This window comes from Tasmannia lanceolata, unplaced genomic scaffold (assembly GCF_043159265.1).
Source record: "Tasmannia lanceolata isolate RefF3 unplaced genomic scaffold, GAP_Taslan_0.1 ptg000002l, whole genome shotgun sequence".
NCBI lineage: Eukaryota > Viridiplantae > Streptophyta > Magnoliopsida > Canellales > Winteraceae > Tasmannia > Tasmannia lanceolata.
This window is the reverse complement of record NW_027518679.1, coordinates 23,269,669-23,282,425: the sequence shown is the minus strand read 5'-3', so window position 1 is coordinate 23,282,425 and position 12,757 is coordinate 23,269,669. Positions and strand designations below refer to the sequence as shown.

General features: G+C 38.8%; 1 protein-coding gene and 1 long non-coding RNA gene across 2 annotated transcripts; one reads left to right on the top strand and one right to left on the bottom strand.

Moving 5' to 3' along the window:
* Nucleotides 1-1,564: 1,564 nt before the first annotated feature.
* Nucleotides 1,565-3,406, top strand: LOC143889679 (protein FAR1-RELATED SEQUENCE 5-like). The gene has a single exon (XM_077393978.1). The coding sequence runs from the start codon at nucleotides 1,565-1,567 to the stop codon at nucleotides 3,404-3,406; it is 1,842 nt and encodes a 613-aa protein (XP_077250093.1).
* A 4,110-nt stretch (nucleotides 3,407-7,516) lies between these two features.
* LOC143887628 (uncharacterized) lies at nucleotides 7,517-7,994 on the bottom strand. The gene is made up of 3 exons (XR_013254311.1): nucleotides 7,929-7,994; nucleotides 7,655-7,695; nucleotides 7,517-7,560 (listed from the first exon to the last, which is right to left on the bottom strand). It is a non-coding gene; the product is annotated as an uncharacterized LOC143887628 (long non-coding RNA).
* Nucleotides 7,995-12,757: the final 4,763 nt, after the last annotated feature.

Below are 12,757 nucleotides of genomic sequence, written 5' to 3'. Positions count from 1 at the left end.
CGATTGGACGCTAGCAATTTCCGTCTTTATTTTTTATTTATTTTTTGAATGGTAGAACTATGAGGCCTTTCATCATATAAAAACAAGTCTAATCCCTACCCTCTGTTTTTCTGTTGATGCAAGGTTCTTTTGCAGGGCTTTGTGTAGACTGAATTTATGAAGATTGCATTTTAGAAATAAATTGTGAAATATATATATATATATATATATATATATATATATATATATATATATATATATATATATGGGGAAAGTGACTATGCGCGGTCGCTCATATAAGGTTATATGCGCAGCAGCTTCAGAGCCGTCGTTCTCAAACGATCGTGGCCATTCCTTGCCCTTTTCAAAATGTAAAGAAAACAAAGTCGAGAATCCGGCTAAGAAAAAGAGAGACGATCGGATCTCTGTGTTTCTCGACGGGCGCCCAAAATCCCTTCTCCCATTTCTTCTCGCCTGTGAAAATCCACGATCGTTAAAAAAAAAGCCGATCGTCTCTCTTTCGACGAGGGTTTCAGATTTTCCAAAGAGAAACCCTCATCTCCGCCGGTTTTCCTCTTCCAACGAAGGAGCAGACGCCTGCCGTTCTCCTCCCAGGTTAGTTTGTAATTTCATTTTTTGTTTTTTTTCCCTTTTTCTCCTCCCAGGTTATATATATAATTTCATTTTTTTGTTTTTTTTCCTCCAACGGAAAAATCTACCATCTCCGCACGATGTTTTCTCCTCCAACGAACCAGACGTCGTTCTCCTCCCCAGGTAAGTTCTATTTTTCATTTTTTGTCTTTTTTTTCCTTTTCTAGGGTTTCATTTACGCTTTTTTGGTTTCTTGGGTCCTTGGAGACCAGCACATTTTATTGCTGAAATTCGTAGAGGGCGTGGATTTTAATTTTTTTTTATTGTGAGTTCAATACAGAATGTTATTGGATTCTATAAATGTGAGATCTCTTTCTCAGAATTATAGAATACACATTTTCTTCTGTAATGCACCATTTGAAAATATTTTTGATTTTTGTAGAGCCTTTCAGGTAGATCAATTTCTGTTTTGAAGGTATTTGCAGTTGATTTTTTTTAGTATGCTAATTGCAGAGTTTTTTCCCTGTTTTTCTTTGTGATTTTTGCCTCTAACTCATTGTTCTTGCAATTTCATCAAATTTTGTTCCAAGTTTGTGTAGATTCCTCTAGAAAAATAACTGGTGTATCTGTTTTTTCATAGTCTGGGAAAATATCCGTTTCATTTTAACATATTTTTGGTGAGGTTTTTAACTTATTTTGAGGGGTTTTTTGTGTTTTAATGGCTTTTGTTGGTGACTTGGATGTCGATGCTATGATAGAGTAATGTATCTGGATGTGGTGATTTTTTGTTTTTAAAAAGATTTGGAGTTCATGGGTTTTTCTGCTGTTCCTGTTGGTTATTTGGTGATTTGGATAGACCAAGCATTTCTATAGAATTGTGCTTATGTTTATGCTTTGGTTTAATATTATGTAATTGACATTGATTTGGCTTACATGTTTTTTGTTTTATTTGATTGTCTTGAAGTGAAGGGATTGAAGAAGTGTACTCGAGTTAATGGATGATAGAGACTACTGTATAGATTTTGGTTTATCAATTGATGATATTGACACTAATAGACTGATTATGGTTGGCGATATGTTAGGAAATGATGAAAGTGAGGTGGGATATATATCTGTTGATGAGGAGGTAGACCCAAATGAGGAGGGCGGTGTAGAATTTGTTGATATTGATGATGGTGGTGAGAGGAATCTGGGTAAGAAACCCTTTTTGGATCAGATATTTGATAGTGAAAATGATGCATACGAGTTTTATAATATATATGGGTTGGCCACCGGTTTTGGAGTACGGAAATCATCAACTTATAAGTCGAAGATAACACAGAAAGTGATATTTAAGAGATTTGTTTGTCATAGAGCAGGGTTCAAAAGTAGTAAAGCTAAAAATGTGGTGGTTGATAGAGTTGTGAAGCCACGTCGGACTGTCAGGGAGGGTTGTAAAGCGAAAATGGATATCTCATTAATTGATGGGAAGTGGAAAGTTAAAGCTTTTGAAGATGTACATTGTCATGAGCTTACTTCTCCACTCAAAAGACAAATGCATCATTCGCATAACAAATTTATCAAGACTCAGGTAGTTAAGAATTTGATGGACGACCTGAGTACAGCTTCAATCCATCCTGCTAATATTGCGAAGGCCATTAATGTTTCATATAAAGGATCAGGTAGTTCTATAACCACAAATCAGGTGGTTTGCCATTTGAGAAAACAGAGGGTGAATAATATGGGGCAAGAAGGCATTTTGGTAGCACAGAAATTCCAAGCGAAACAATCAGAGGACCCAAACTTTTTTTTCAAAATGGAGTTGGATATTAATAGTAACTTGCAATCAATGTTTTGGGCCGATTCACGAGCTAGAGATGCATATCTAACCTTTAGTGATGTCATTGTGTTTGACGTAACGTATAGGACGAACAGGTTTAGAATGCATTTTGCACCATTTACTGGAGTAAATCACCACAGGCAGAGCACCTTATTTGGATGTGTGCTAATAGCAGACGAAACAGAAGAGACATTTACATGGCTATTTGAGCAGTGGTTGGACTGCATGTTCGGGAGAGCTCCTGGTTGTATCATCACAGATATGGATGGGGCGATGCGAAATGCTATCAGAATCGTTTTTCCAAATACGCGTCACAGATTTTGCTCTTGGCACATCAGTAAGCATCTACTTGAGCATGTTCCATTAATGCGAGATCCCACTAGTGAATTTTCCAAGGATTACAAGAAATGGTTTTACATGAGACAAAAGGAAGACTGTGAGGTAGCATGGGAAAATTTGATTCAGAAATATCATATTGAGGAAAACGGATGGTTAGCAAAAATGTGGGATGTACGGACCCACTGGGTGCCGGCATATTTCAGGGACACATTCACTGCTGGCATGACATCCAGTGCGCGCAGTGAAAGCATCAATTCTTTCTTTGATGGATATGTAAATCAGAAGACAAGCTTAAAAGAATTCGTAGAGCAATATGATAGGGCACTTATTGAACGCCGTAAAGCGGAGTCCCAAGAATATTTCAAGTCTAAATCTACGAAGCCTGTACTTGTTTCAAGGAGCAAATTGGAAGAAGAAGCTAGTAAGTCTTATACGAAGAAAATATTTGACATATTTCAGGCAGAATTTAAGGATAGTATTGACTGTTATCATGAGAAGGTGGAAAAGAGTGGCGTCGTGGCAGTATACAAAGTTGGATTAAGTGTTGATGAGAAGTGGAAATGGTGCAAGGTTGTGTACGATGAATCTGAAGGGGTAAAGGCAACATGTGAGTGCGCGATGTTCGAGACGAAAGGTTATGCAAACACACACTCCGCATTATGTCGAAGAAGCAATTGATGAGCATTCCCCAATAATATATCTTAAATAGATGGACAACTGGGGTTAGATATCGTGTGGATAGTGGAGTGTTTATGAGAGAGTTGGATAATAATGATGTATTTCCACTTCACAGATGGTGCCTAATAACAAAATTTCAAACACTTCTAGATAGGTTTAAAGATAATAACACTCTTTTCAAGAAGGTGAATGAAACCCTTGATGCTTGGTTGTTGGACTCTGAAAAGGAGATGAGAGACAAGCAAAGTTGATTTGGCAAACAGTGGGAGCCAAGTAATAACCAACTTTGTTAGCCAAGGAGTTGAGATTTCTATTCGCGACCCCCAACCTGTAAGAACCAAGGGCCGTCCAAAGGTTGCTATCCGGTTCAAATCCCCGATAGAAAAGTCCCAATCCCAACCAAAGCAGATACGAAAGTGTAAGAAATGTGGAGAAATTGGCCATTACATGACAACATGTGGACAAGAAAATAAAAAGAAACAGAAGGTTTGGATTTCTTATGTCAACCTCTTCAATTTCTTATTCTTACTAATTGTCTTTATCAATGTTGAAATTTTTTCATTTTTCTTGCTTCGAAATAGATGACTTTAAGAGATGAGCAAGAGGATGACAAACATGAAGAGTCAATGCACGCGGATATTGCTTCGTGATTTTGCAGATTCGTGTAGGTATGTGGTAGCTTCTTTCGATAATAGAATAATTATTCATTGCTTCAATAGCCTATGTATAATAGAATAATTCTGTTGCTTTCTTTCTTTGTTTCACATTTCTGCACTGATAGTTTAGTACTTAGCTTTATGCATTTCCATTTACTAGTGACCTTTTTCTCACTATTTTTCTTTCTTTTCAGGTTTTGAACTGTAAGGCACTTGAAATGTCTCAATATTAACCTCTGAATGTTCATCAACAGTCGTTTCGAATACTTGGACACAGGTTGATGGCATGGGTATAATTGCTACAGGGTGCAATTTCTTTCTGTAATGGGGGGATCAAGGAATACTTTGTCTTCTATTTATATTTTTTGTCATTTCTTCATTTATAGACACAGATGTTGAAAGTGGAACAGTGTTGACATTTTATAGTTTCTTAATTGCATTAGGGCTCGTCTAAGTTCTTAAATAAGCTATCAAATTTACATGTGCCATGTTGGTATGGAATGTGCCAGGGCCCTGTTGAATGGATGATCTAAACAGGTTCAGCTATAAGAATTGTGGCCAATTTTGTGAAATTGCAGTCATTCTGTTACCTCAGGTTCAGCTATAAGAATTGTGGCCAATTTTTTCACAGGAGTACATCAGTTTGTATTCATGGCGTTCCTATGTCCTTTCACGTTAAAAAAATCCTTACCAATAACAAGAAAACGAAAATTCAGCCAAGCAATCAATTATTTCATGAAATTTATGAGTACCCACATTTTATTATTTTTTTCTCAAATTTTTTCTTATTTGAAGGCTCTCTGTTTCACACTTGAATTTAAACCTTATTGTAGTTAGTGAGCATTGCCCGTTGCCTACATGAATATTTTGACCAGGTTCACATTAGAGTTGTAATGTAGGCCATTTTGGTACTCTATTCTGATTGTGCCAAAATGCTAATGTTTGAAAATCAATTTGATCCAGTAAAGCCTAAAAATCACAAGGGAAAATGTTGTAACCCAAGTACCCAACTAGGGTATGCCACTTACCCCCAACTTGGCTCGTTGAGTTCAGGAAACTGGTAAACAAATAAGAGCCCAAAGGGGTTTAAGTATTTATATTTACAGGTTCTCTATATCACTTGAAAGTTTACTATAGCTTACATGGGTATAGTTGCAAAGTTTATTTTGAGGAATAATTAGGTGAGGTAAATTTTTATATTTTAAAATCTACCAAGGGAGGGCGAGTTTTTTATTCTAAAATGTCACAACTAAAAACACCTAGAACAATCTTAGTGTCCACTCATTCATTCAATATTACCTTGGAAGTGAGGCATCAAAGTCAGCCTCATTTAATAATCAGTTTTGAACTCACAATTGGTTCTCATAATCCAAAACAAATCTTATATTGTTCACAAATTGCTTTCATGATTCAAATTCTACAATTTCAAGTCCAATACTGATTATTACACTCAAACTAACGCAGCATTGAGTCTCCACTTAGAAAATAGATCCATAAAAGGGCACTGTAATAAAACAACTATTAATGGAAGAAAATTATCATTTGTTCCCATCTGAATAAATCCCTAGGATTTACCTACCCTACCCAATGGAGCTGCTCTCAACAATAATGCCCACCAGAGTGGTCAATCTTGATTATGAGGGGCTGGTGAAGATACATTGGATCTTGCCATTGCATGTGTTGAGCTGGTTGTTGCCACCATGTGTTGAGCTGGTCTCATAGTAAATGGAACAGGCTGTGATCACATTTGCCATTTCATCCCTAATCACCCCGACGACACTCATTTCCCCGTGTTTCCTTTCGCTTCGTCATCTATATTCAGTTTGTACAAACAAGTACCAATTTCAGGAAAAGCAAGTTAAACAGGCTAAGTTAAGCATCCTACATTCATAAAAGGGCATCTAAACAACAGTACCCTAGATCACTTAGTAACGGATAGACACAAAAAGAAACAAGATAAACAACGCCACACCTCCAACTAAACAACACTGCCCTAGATCATTAAGTAACAGAGACACAAAAAGGATCAAGATAAACAACCCAACAACTGCAACTTTAATCCATTGTAGTTGGTTCTCAAAAACTCGGAACCGTTTGCCTCCATGCACCTTCAATTCATTTGCATGCACCTTCAATCCGTTGAAGCGTTTGCCTGATTGCACCTTCAATTCGTATAATAAATTTACCAATGTGCCCATGTCATTCTTCAATTCGGCTATTTCATTCTTCAATTCGGCTATATCATCCCTATTCGAACCAACTTCATTGTCATCCATATCTTCTTTGCACCAACGGAAATAATTGCACTTCTTTGTACTTCCTTCCTGCGTGTTGTATAACAGTTAGGAATTTGAAACTTCACATACTAGTAAAAATTAGAATTATTCACTGCTTACTTACACAGAAGAAGGCACAAGCGTAAAACAAGCGGCCTCTATTGCCATTCTCATCCGTCTGCGTTATTTGGATAGAAGCTTTCTTCTCACATTTACAATTTCTTGTAGCAATTCGGATACCACGTCTGCTAGAACTACTATTGCGAGAGGATGCCATTAATTGAGCTTCATATTGCGAGAGGATGCCATCATTGGAACCGAATAACTTAATCCTAAATACTTGTCTGCTCCATTTACTCTACTGCTCTAATTAGAATACAGAACAGAGCTTCATATCCTCTGCAAAATAAAATCATTGCAGTATATCAGATGAGCAATTGGCCAAACAATAAGGTTTCAAAAAAATACTGTCATGTTAGAAAGATAATATGCATTTGATCATACAACTAAGCAAGTGTTCTGAAATATAAATATGGTATGTGTAATATAATAAACTTTTTAGGGAGTTATTTCCTCAATTCCTCCTCAAATAAGAACATGGGTGGAAGTGCCTAGTGTTATGGATTGCCCCTATCTGTATTCTGTAGAACTTCTCTGCCGACACCTTGCAGAAGAAAGAGATCTCACGCCCTCTACGAATTTTACCAATAAAATGTGTTGGTCTCCAAGGACCCAAATTTTTTTTCAAAATGGAGTTGGATATTTTCTAAAAACCCAATAGGTTTCCTCTCTGACTAAAGCTTTAATCTCTCCACATTCTCGCTAAAACAAAATTATGATTTTTGATGGAAAAACAAAAATACTCTAGAAACATCAATGATTCACGATTTTCCCTAGAAAGCCTAGAAAGAAATAGAGGAAACCATCAATGATTCACGATTATCCCCAAATACATCACCCTTAAATCCCAAAAAACCAAAAAGCCTAACTGAAACCCTAGAAAAGGGGGAAAAAGGACAAAAAATGAAATATAGAACTTACCTAGGGAGGAGAATGGCGTCTGATCCGTTGGAGGAGAAACCTAGAAAGAAAAATCGAAACTCCTAAAACCCTAGAAAGCAAAAATGTAGATCTGAAACCCTAGAAAAGGGAAAAAAACCAAAAATTAAATTACAACTAACCTGGGAGGAGAACGCCGGGCTTCTGCGGAGATGGCAGATTTCTTCGTTGGAGGGGAAAAAAACAAAAAATGAGGTTATATATATAACCTGGGAGGAGAAAAAGGAAAAAAAACAAAAAATTAAATTACAACTAACCTGGGAGGAGAACGCTGGGCTTCTGCGGAGATGGCAGATTTCTTCGTTGGAGGGAAAAAAACAAAAAATGAAATTATATATATAACCTGGGAGGAGAAAAAGGGAAAAAAAACAAAAAATCAAATTACAAACTAACCTGGGAGGAGAATGCTGGGCTTCTGCGGAGATGGTAGATTTCTTCGTTGGAAGGAAAAAAAATAAAAAATGAAATTATATATATAACCTGGGAGGAGAAAAAGGAAAAAAAAAACAAAAAATGAAATTACAAACTAACCTGGGAGGAGAACGGCGGGCGTCTGCTCCTTCGTTGGAGGAGGAAAACCGGCGGAGATGAGGGTTTCTCTTTGGAAAATCTGAAACCCTCGTCGAAAGAGAGACGATCGGCTCTTTTCTTTGGAAAATCTGAAACCCTCGTCGATCGGTTTAATCTGTGTCGAGAAAGAGAGACAATCGGCTTTTTTTTTTAACGATCGTGGATTTTCACAGGCGAGAAGAAATGGGAGAAGGGATTTTGGGCGCCCGTTGAGAAACACAGAGATCCGATCGTCTCTCTTTTTCTCAGCCGGATTCTCGACTCTGTTTTCTTTACATTTTGAAAAGGGCAAGGAATGGCCACGATCGTTTGAGATCGACGGCTCTGAAGCTGCTGCACATATAACCTTATATGAGCGACCGCGAATAGTCACTTTCCCCTATATATATAGAGCATGCATTTGCTGTGCTCGAGCACAGAAACAGGGTGGGGCCACATTTTGGGTGGGATCCAAAGCATTCATTTGATGGGCCCTTTCATGGGTAGGGTGTCACAAAAAATTAGCTCCATTGGATCACCTTAGGGTGTCCATTTGTGGGGCAAAAAATGGACAGATTTGTGGACAAACAGTATCTGTCCATTTTTGGCCCCACAAATGGACACCCATTGGTGATCCAATGGAGCTGATTTTTGGTAGGTCCCCCATCCATGATGGGGCCTTCCAAATGAATGCTTAGGATCACCCCCCCAAAGACCCCACCCCCTGTTTCCGTGCTCGAGCCTAGCTGTGCTCGAGCGCAGCAAGCCTTTTCTCATATATATATATATGATCGCAGCCGTTCATCCGCTGGTGAAATATTGTTAGGTCTTACTGTGTGAGATACTGAGATCTAATCCATTAAAAGCTCCATGTTTTGTGCCTCCTTTTATATTTTTTTCGGCTTGTGATAAATGCGCCCATGTTTTAACCATTTCCACCCTTTTTATGCTCTGTTTGGATTACAGAAAAACTTTTTTTGAGGATTTTTTTTTTGTTTTCACATTTTAGAGGGAAATGATAAACTTTGGCTCCTTATATTCCCACTACCATGTTTTGATAATGAGACAAGCTCTCAGGCAGCCAATTAAAAAGGAAAAGACAAAGTGAGTTGGTCTCATTATCAAAACATAGTAGTGCAAATATCAGTAGCCTAAATTCTAGGTATATCATAATAACTTGCCCTGTTTGGACTGCGAGAAAAAAAATTCCATGGATTTTTTTAGGGCGATGATTTTTTCACCCCTTGTAGGATTATGCACCCCCTTTTAGGGTGATTTGGCGTAAAAAAGCGTTAAAGTCTGCCCACAATTCATGTTAAAAGGGGGTCACAAAATCCTAAGGGTGGCGAAAAAATCATCTCCCTTTTTTATTTCCACAATTTAAGATATGATTATAGCTTATTATTTGAAGAAGAAATCGCGTCATATTTCTGAACCGACATATAAATGGTGTTTTATTCGATTTCATGTCTGTATGGCGCCTTACGATGAAAAAGACTAAAATGCCCATCTTTAATTTTTTCTTTTTTTCCATCTCCACAATAGGCAACGACCATCGCTACATTAATTTTTTCTATTTTTTCATCTCTATCACTGACAACGACTGCCTTGCAACTCGAAAGAGAGGGAAAAAGAAGAAAAGAGGAAGAGGAAGAGGAAGAGGAAGAAAAGAGGATGAAGAGGAAGAACGAAAAACAAGAATCGACTTTGGAAAAATGGAAATGAAGAGAATGAAGAAGAAGGAACAAAGAATAATCAATGCTGGGAAAATGGAAGATGTCAGGAACAATGGAAAAAAGGAGGAATAAGAAGAAAGGAGATTTGAGTTCGACTCGATGAGATTTGGGGTTGATCCCACATCTCACTGAGTCGACATCAAACTCTTTCGTAAAGGCCAAAATCTAAACCCAATGTCACATAGAGAGTGGTAGGAGCGGATGTGCAGGGACATCCTGTAGATGTCGTAAGTACTTAACCTCGAGCAAAGGAGCTTAAATTCTAATTTGACGTATCAAGCCGAAAATATATAATGGAAGATGTGACGGACTTCGATTCTATTCAATCCAAAGATATGAAGCTGGCACCCGCTAGAAAGGAGGCCACAAAGGTCGCAACTCAGAAACCATTATTTCCTGAGATTATCACTAAATGCCCATCCTAGATAGGAAGTTGATCGAGCATAGACATCCCATAAAAGACTAGTTACAGACCCGTGCGTTGCACGGGGCGACTAAAAAAGAAAATGATTCATAAGAATTTGTGGGAAGCATGCTACAGAAAAAGAAAATTCAAAAAGTAAATGATTCAAGGAAAGATGAGTTTAAAAATGAAATAGAAAACTTATAACTTTGTATTGATTTTTAATTTCATAATCATGATAAGTAAATGGCAATTTTATGAGATAAAATTTTAACTCCTCTTCCCTTTCTATGCTGAAACTGAGTGCCCGGAAACTTTTACAAAGAATGTGTAACCTTGCTGAAACTCAACGCCCAAAAACTTTCACAAAGAACTTGTGTAATTTGCAAAATGAAATCCAAGAAGAAAAGGGATACTACATTTCAAGTAGCTAGAATATGAAATTAAAAGAAAACTTTTGCAGAGACCTAATTTCAAATATGTGATGAGTTACATTAGCATGTGCAACCTGCAAAAAAATCCAAGAGAAAAGAGTTATGACATTTCAAGTAGCTAGAATATGAAATTAAGAGAAAAAAAAATTGTAGAGACCTAAAAATCATAGAGTTATGACTTATGACTACCCTTCTCATGAATGACAAAATTTAAAACCCAAATGAGCAGACATATTGTAGCTGGAGTTGTACACAAAACATTAAACATATTCTTAGAAGTTAGTGGTAAAGAAAAATAATAATAAATAAGTCCAAGAAAAAGATTCCACTAATCTCTATAATTTCTAAAACCATAGGACGGTATTCTACCTCTCTACAAATATTAATGACTTTGTTTTCTTCAATCTCTAATCAAATCCAACCGATTCTGGACTTTTCCTTTACTCCCTTCGCTTCTGTAATCATACAAAAATTGCTAACCAAAAGAAAACAAAACCAAAGCATTGAAGGAATGAAATCAAATACACCTTAAAGCAACAAAGAAACTGGAAAGCAAAGGAGGGCTTGAATGCAAAGAGATCACCAATTGGATTTTTAGAAGTAGCATAGAGATGGTGCAGAAGGATATGTAAAGAGAGTTAAATGGTAAGAAGGAATATAAGGTGTGATGATAAAATTCTATGCATTTTGGAAGCAGGGATTTAAAAAAGAAGAAGGATAGAAAGTGTTAGGCCTAAAATCGGTAATAAATACGGCAGTGACGTAAGAGCTGAGCTGGAGGAGCCGAAGTGAAGGAGCTGAGTCCTGCACAAAAGCACACGAGGTCATAAGACCAACCCGGAGTCGTTGCTCCGGACGGGCCCTTCGACACTCAAGTCAGTATGAGCAGGAGTGCAGAGCCAAATATTTAGGAGTGGTAGCTTAGAAGTTATTTCCTTTCAGTCTGAGCCCTGAAAGGCCTTTTATAGAGGGAAACCTGGGGTGGTTGGATTACCTACCCTAGGACAGGTGTCGGCCTCTTACGGGTTTAAGCTTACCTACTCTTAGGTAATTACCAGACTACCCCTAGGCCGACGGTGGATTTGTGGTGGGCCATCCTGGAGCCACGTGTCGACAGCTAATTGGCTGCTTTTTTTCATACCCCATCAGTTGCCCCCTAGTTCTCCAAGTCATTGTAGTGATTTGGGGAAGTGTAATGAGTTATATTCCTGAACGGGGGAAGTCTGTCCGGAAATTCTGTCTCTCCGGCCTGGAAATCAGTCCGAAAATTCTGTCTGTCCGGCCTGGAAATCAGTCCGGAAATTCTGTCTGTCCGGCTTGGGAATCAATCCAGAAATTCTGTCTGTCCGGCCAGGAAATCAGTCCGGAAATTTTGTCTGTCCGGCCAGGAAATTAGTCCGGAAATTTTGTCTGTCCGGCTCGGAAATCAGTCCGGAAATTCTGTTTGTCCGGCTTGGAAATCAATCCGGAAATTTTGTCTTTCCGGCTGGAAATCAGTCCGGAAATTTTGTCTTGTCCGGCAAGGAAATCAGTCCGGAAATTTTGTCTGTCCGGCTAGGAAATCAGTCCGGAAATTTTGTCTGTCCGGCTAGGAAATCAGTCCGGAAATTCTCTCTGTCCGGCTTGGAAATCAGTCAGGAAATTTTGTCTGTCCGGCAAGGAAATCAGTCCGGAAATTTTGTCTGTCCGGCCAGGAAATCAGTTAGGAAATTCTGTCTGTCCGGCTTGGAAATCGGTCCGGAAATTTTCTCCAAGCCGGACAGATTTTTGTCGCATAGTGGATGCGCCATATTCTGTCCGGCTTGGGTCGGACAGATTTTTGTCATCTAGCTGACGCGTCATATTCTGTCCGGCCCGGAAAATCTGTTCGGCCAAGCCGTCTGTCCGACCCGGAAAATCTGTTCTGCCAAGCCGTCTGTCCGGCCTAGGGAATCTGTCCGGCCAAGCCGTCTGTCCGGCTTGGGCCGGACAGATTTTTGTCGCGTAGTGGATGCACCATATTCTGTCCGGCTTGGGCCTGACAGATTTTTGTCATCTAGCGGACGCGTCATATTCTGTCCGGCCCGAAAAATCTTTTCGGCCAAGCCGTCTGTCCGGCCTGGCGAATCTGTCCGGCCAAGCCGTCTGTCCGGCCCGGAAAATCTGTTCGGCTAAGTCGTCTGTCTGGCCCGGAAAATCTGTTCAGTCAAGCCGTCTGTCCGGCCTGGGGAATCTGCTCGGCTAAGCCGTCTGTCCGGC

Coding starts and splice junctions, on each gene's coding strand:
- LOC143889679 (XM_077393978.1), top strand. CDS start 1,565: ATGGATGATAGAGACTACTGTATAGATTTTGGTTTATCAATTGATGAT.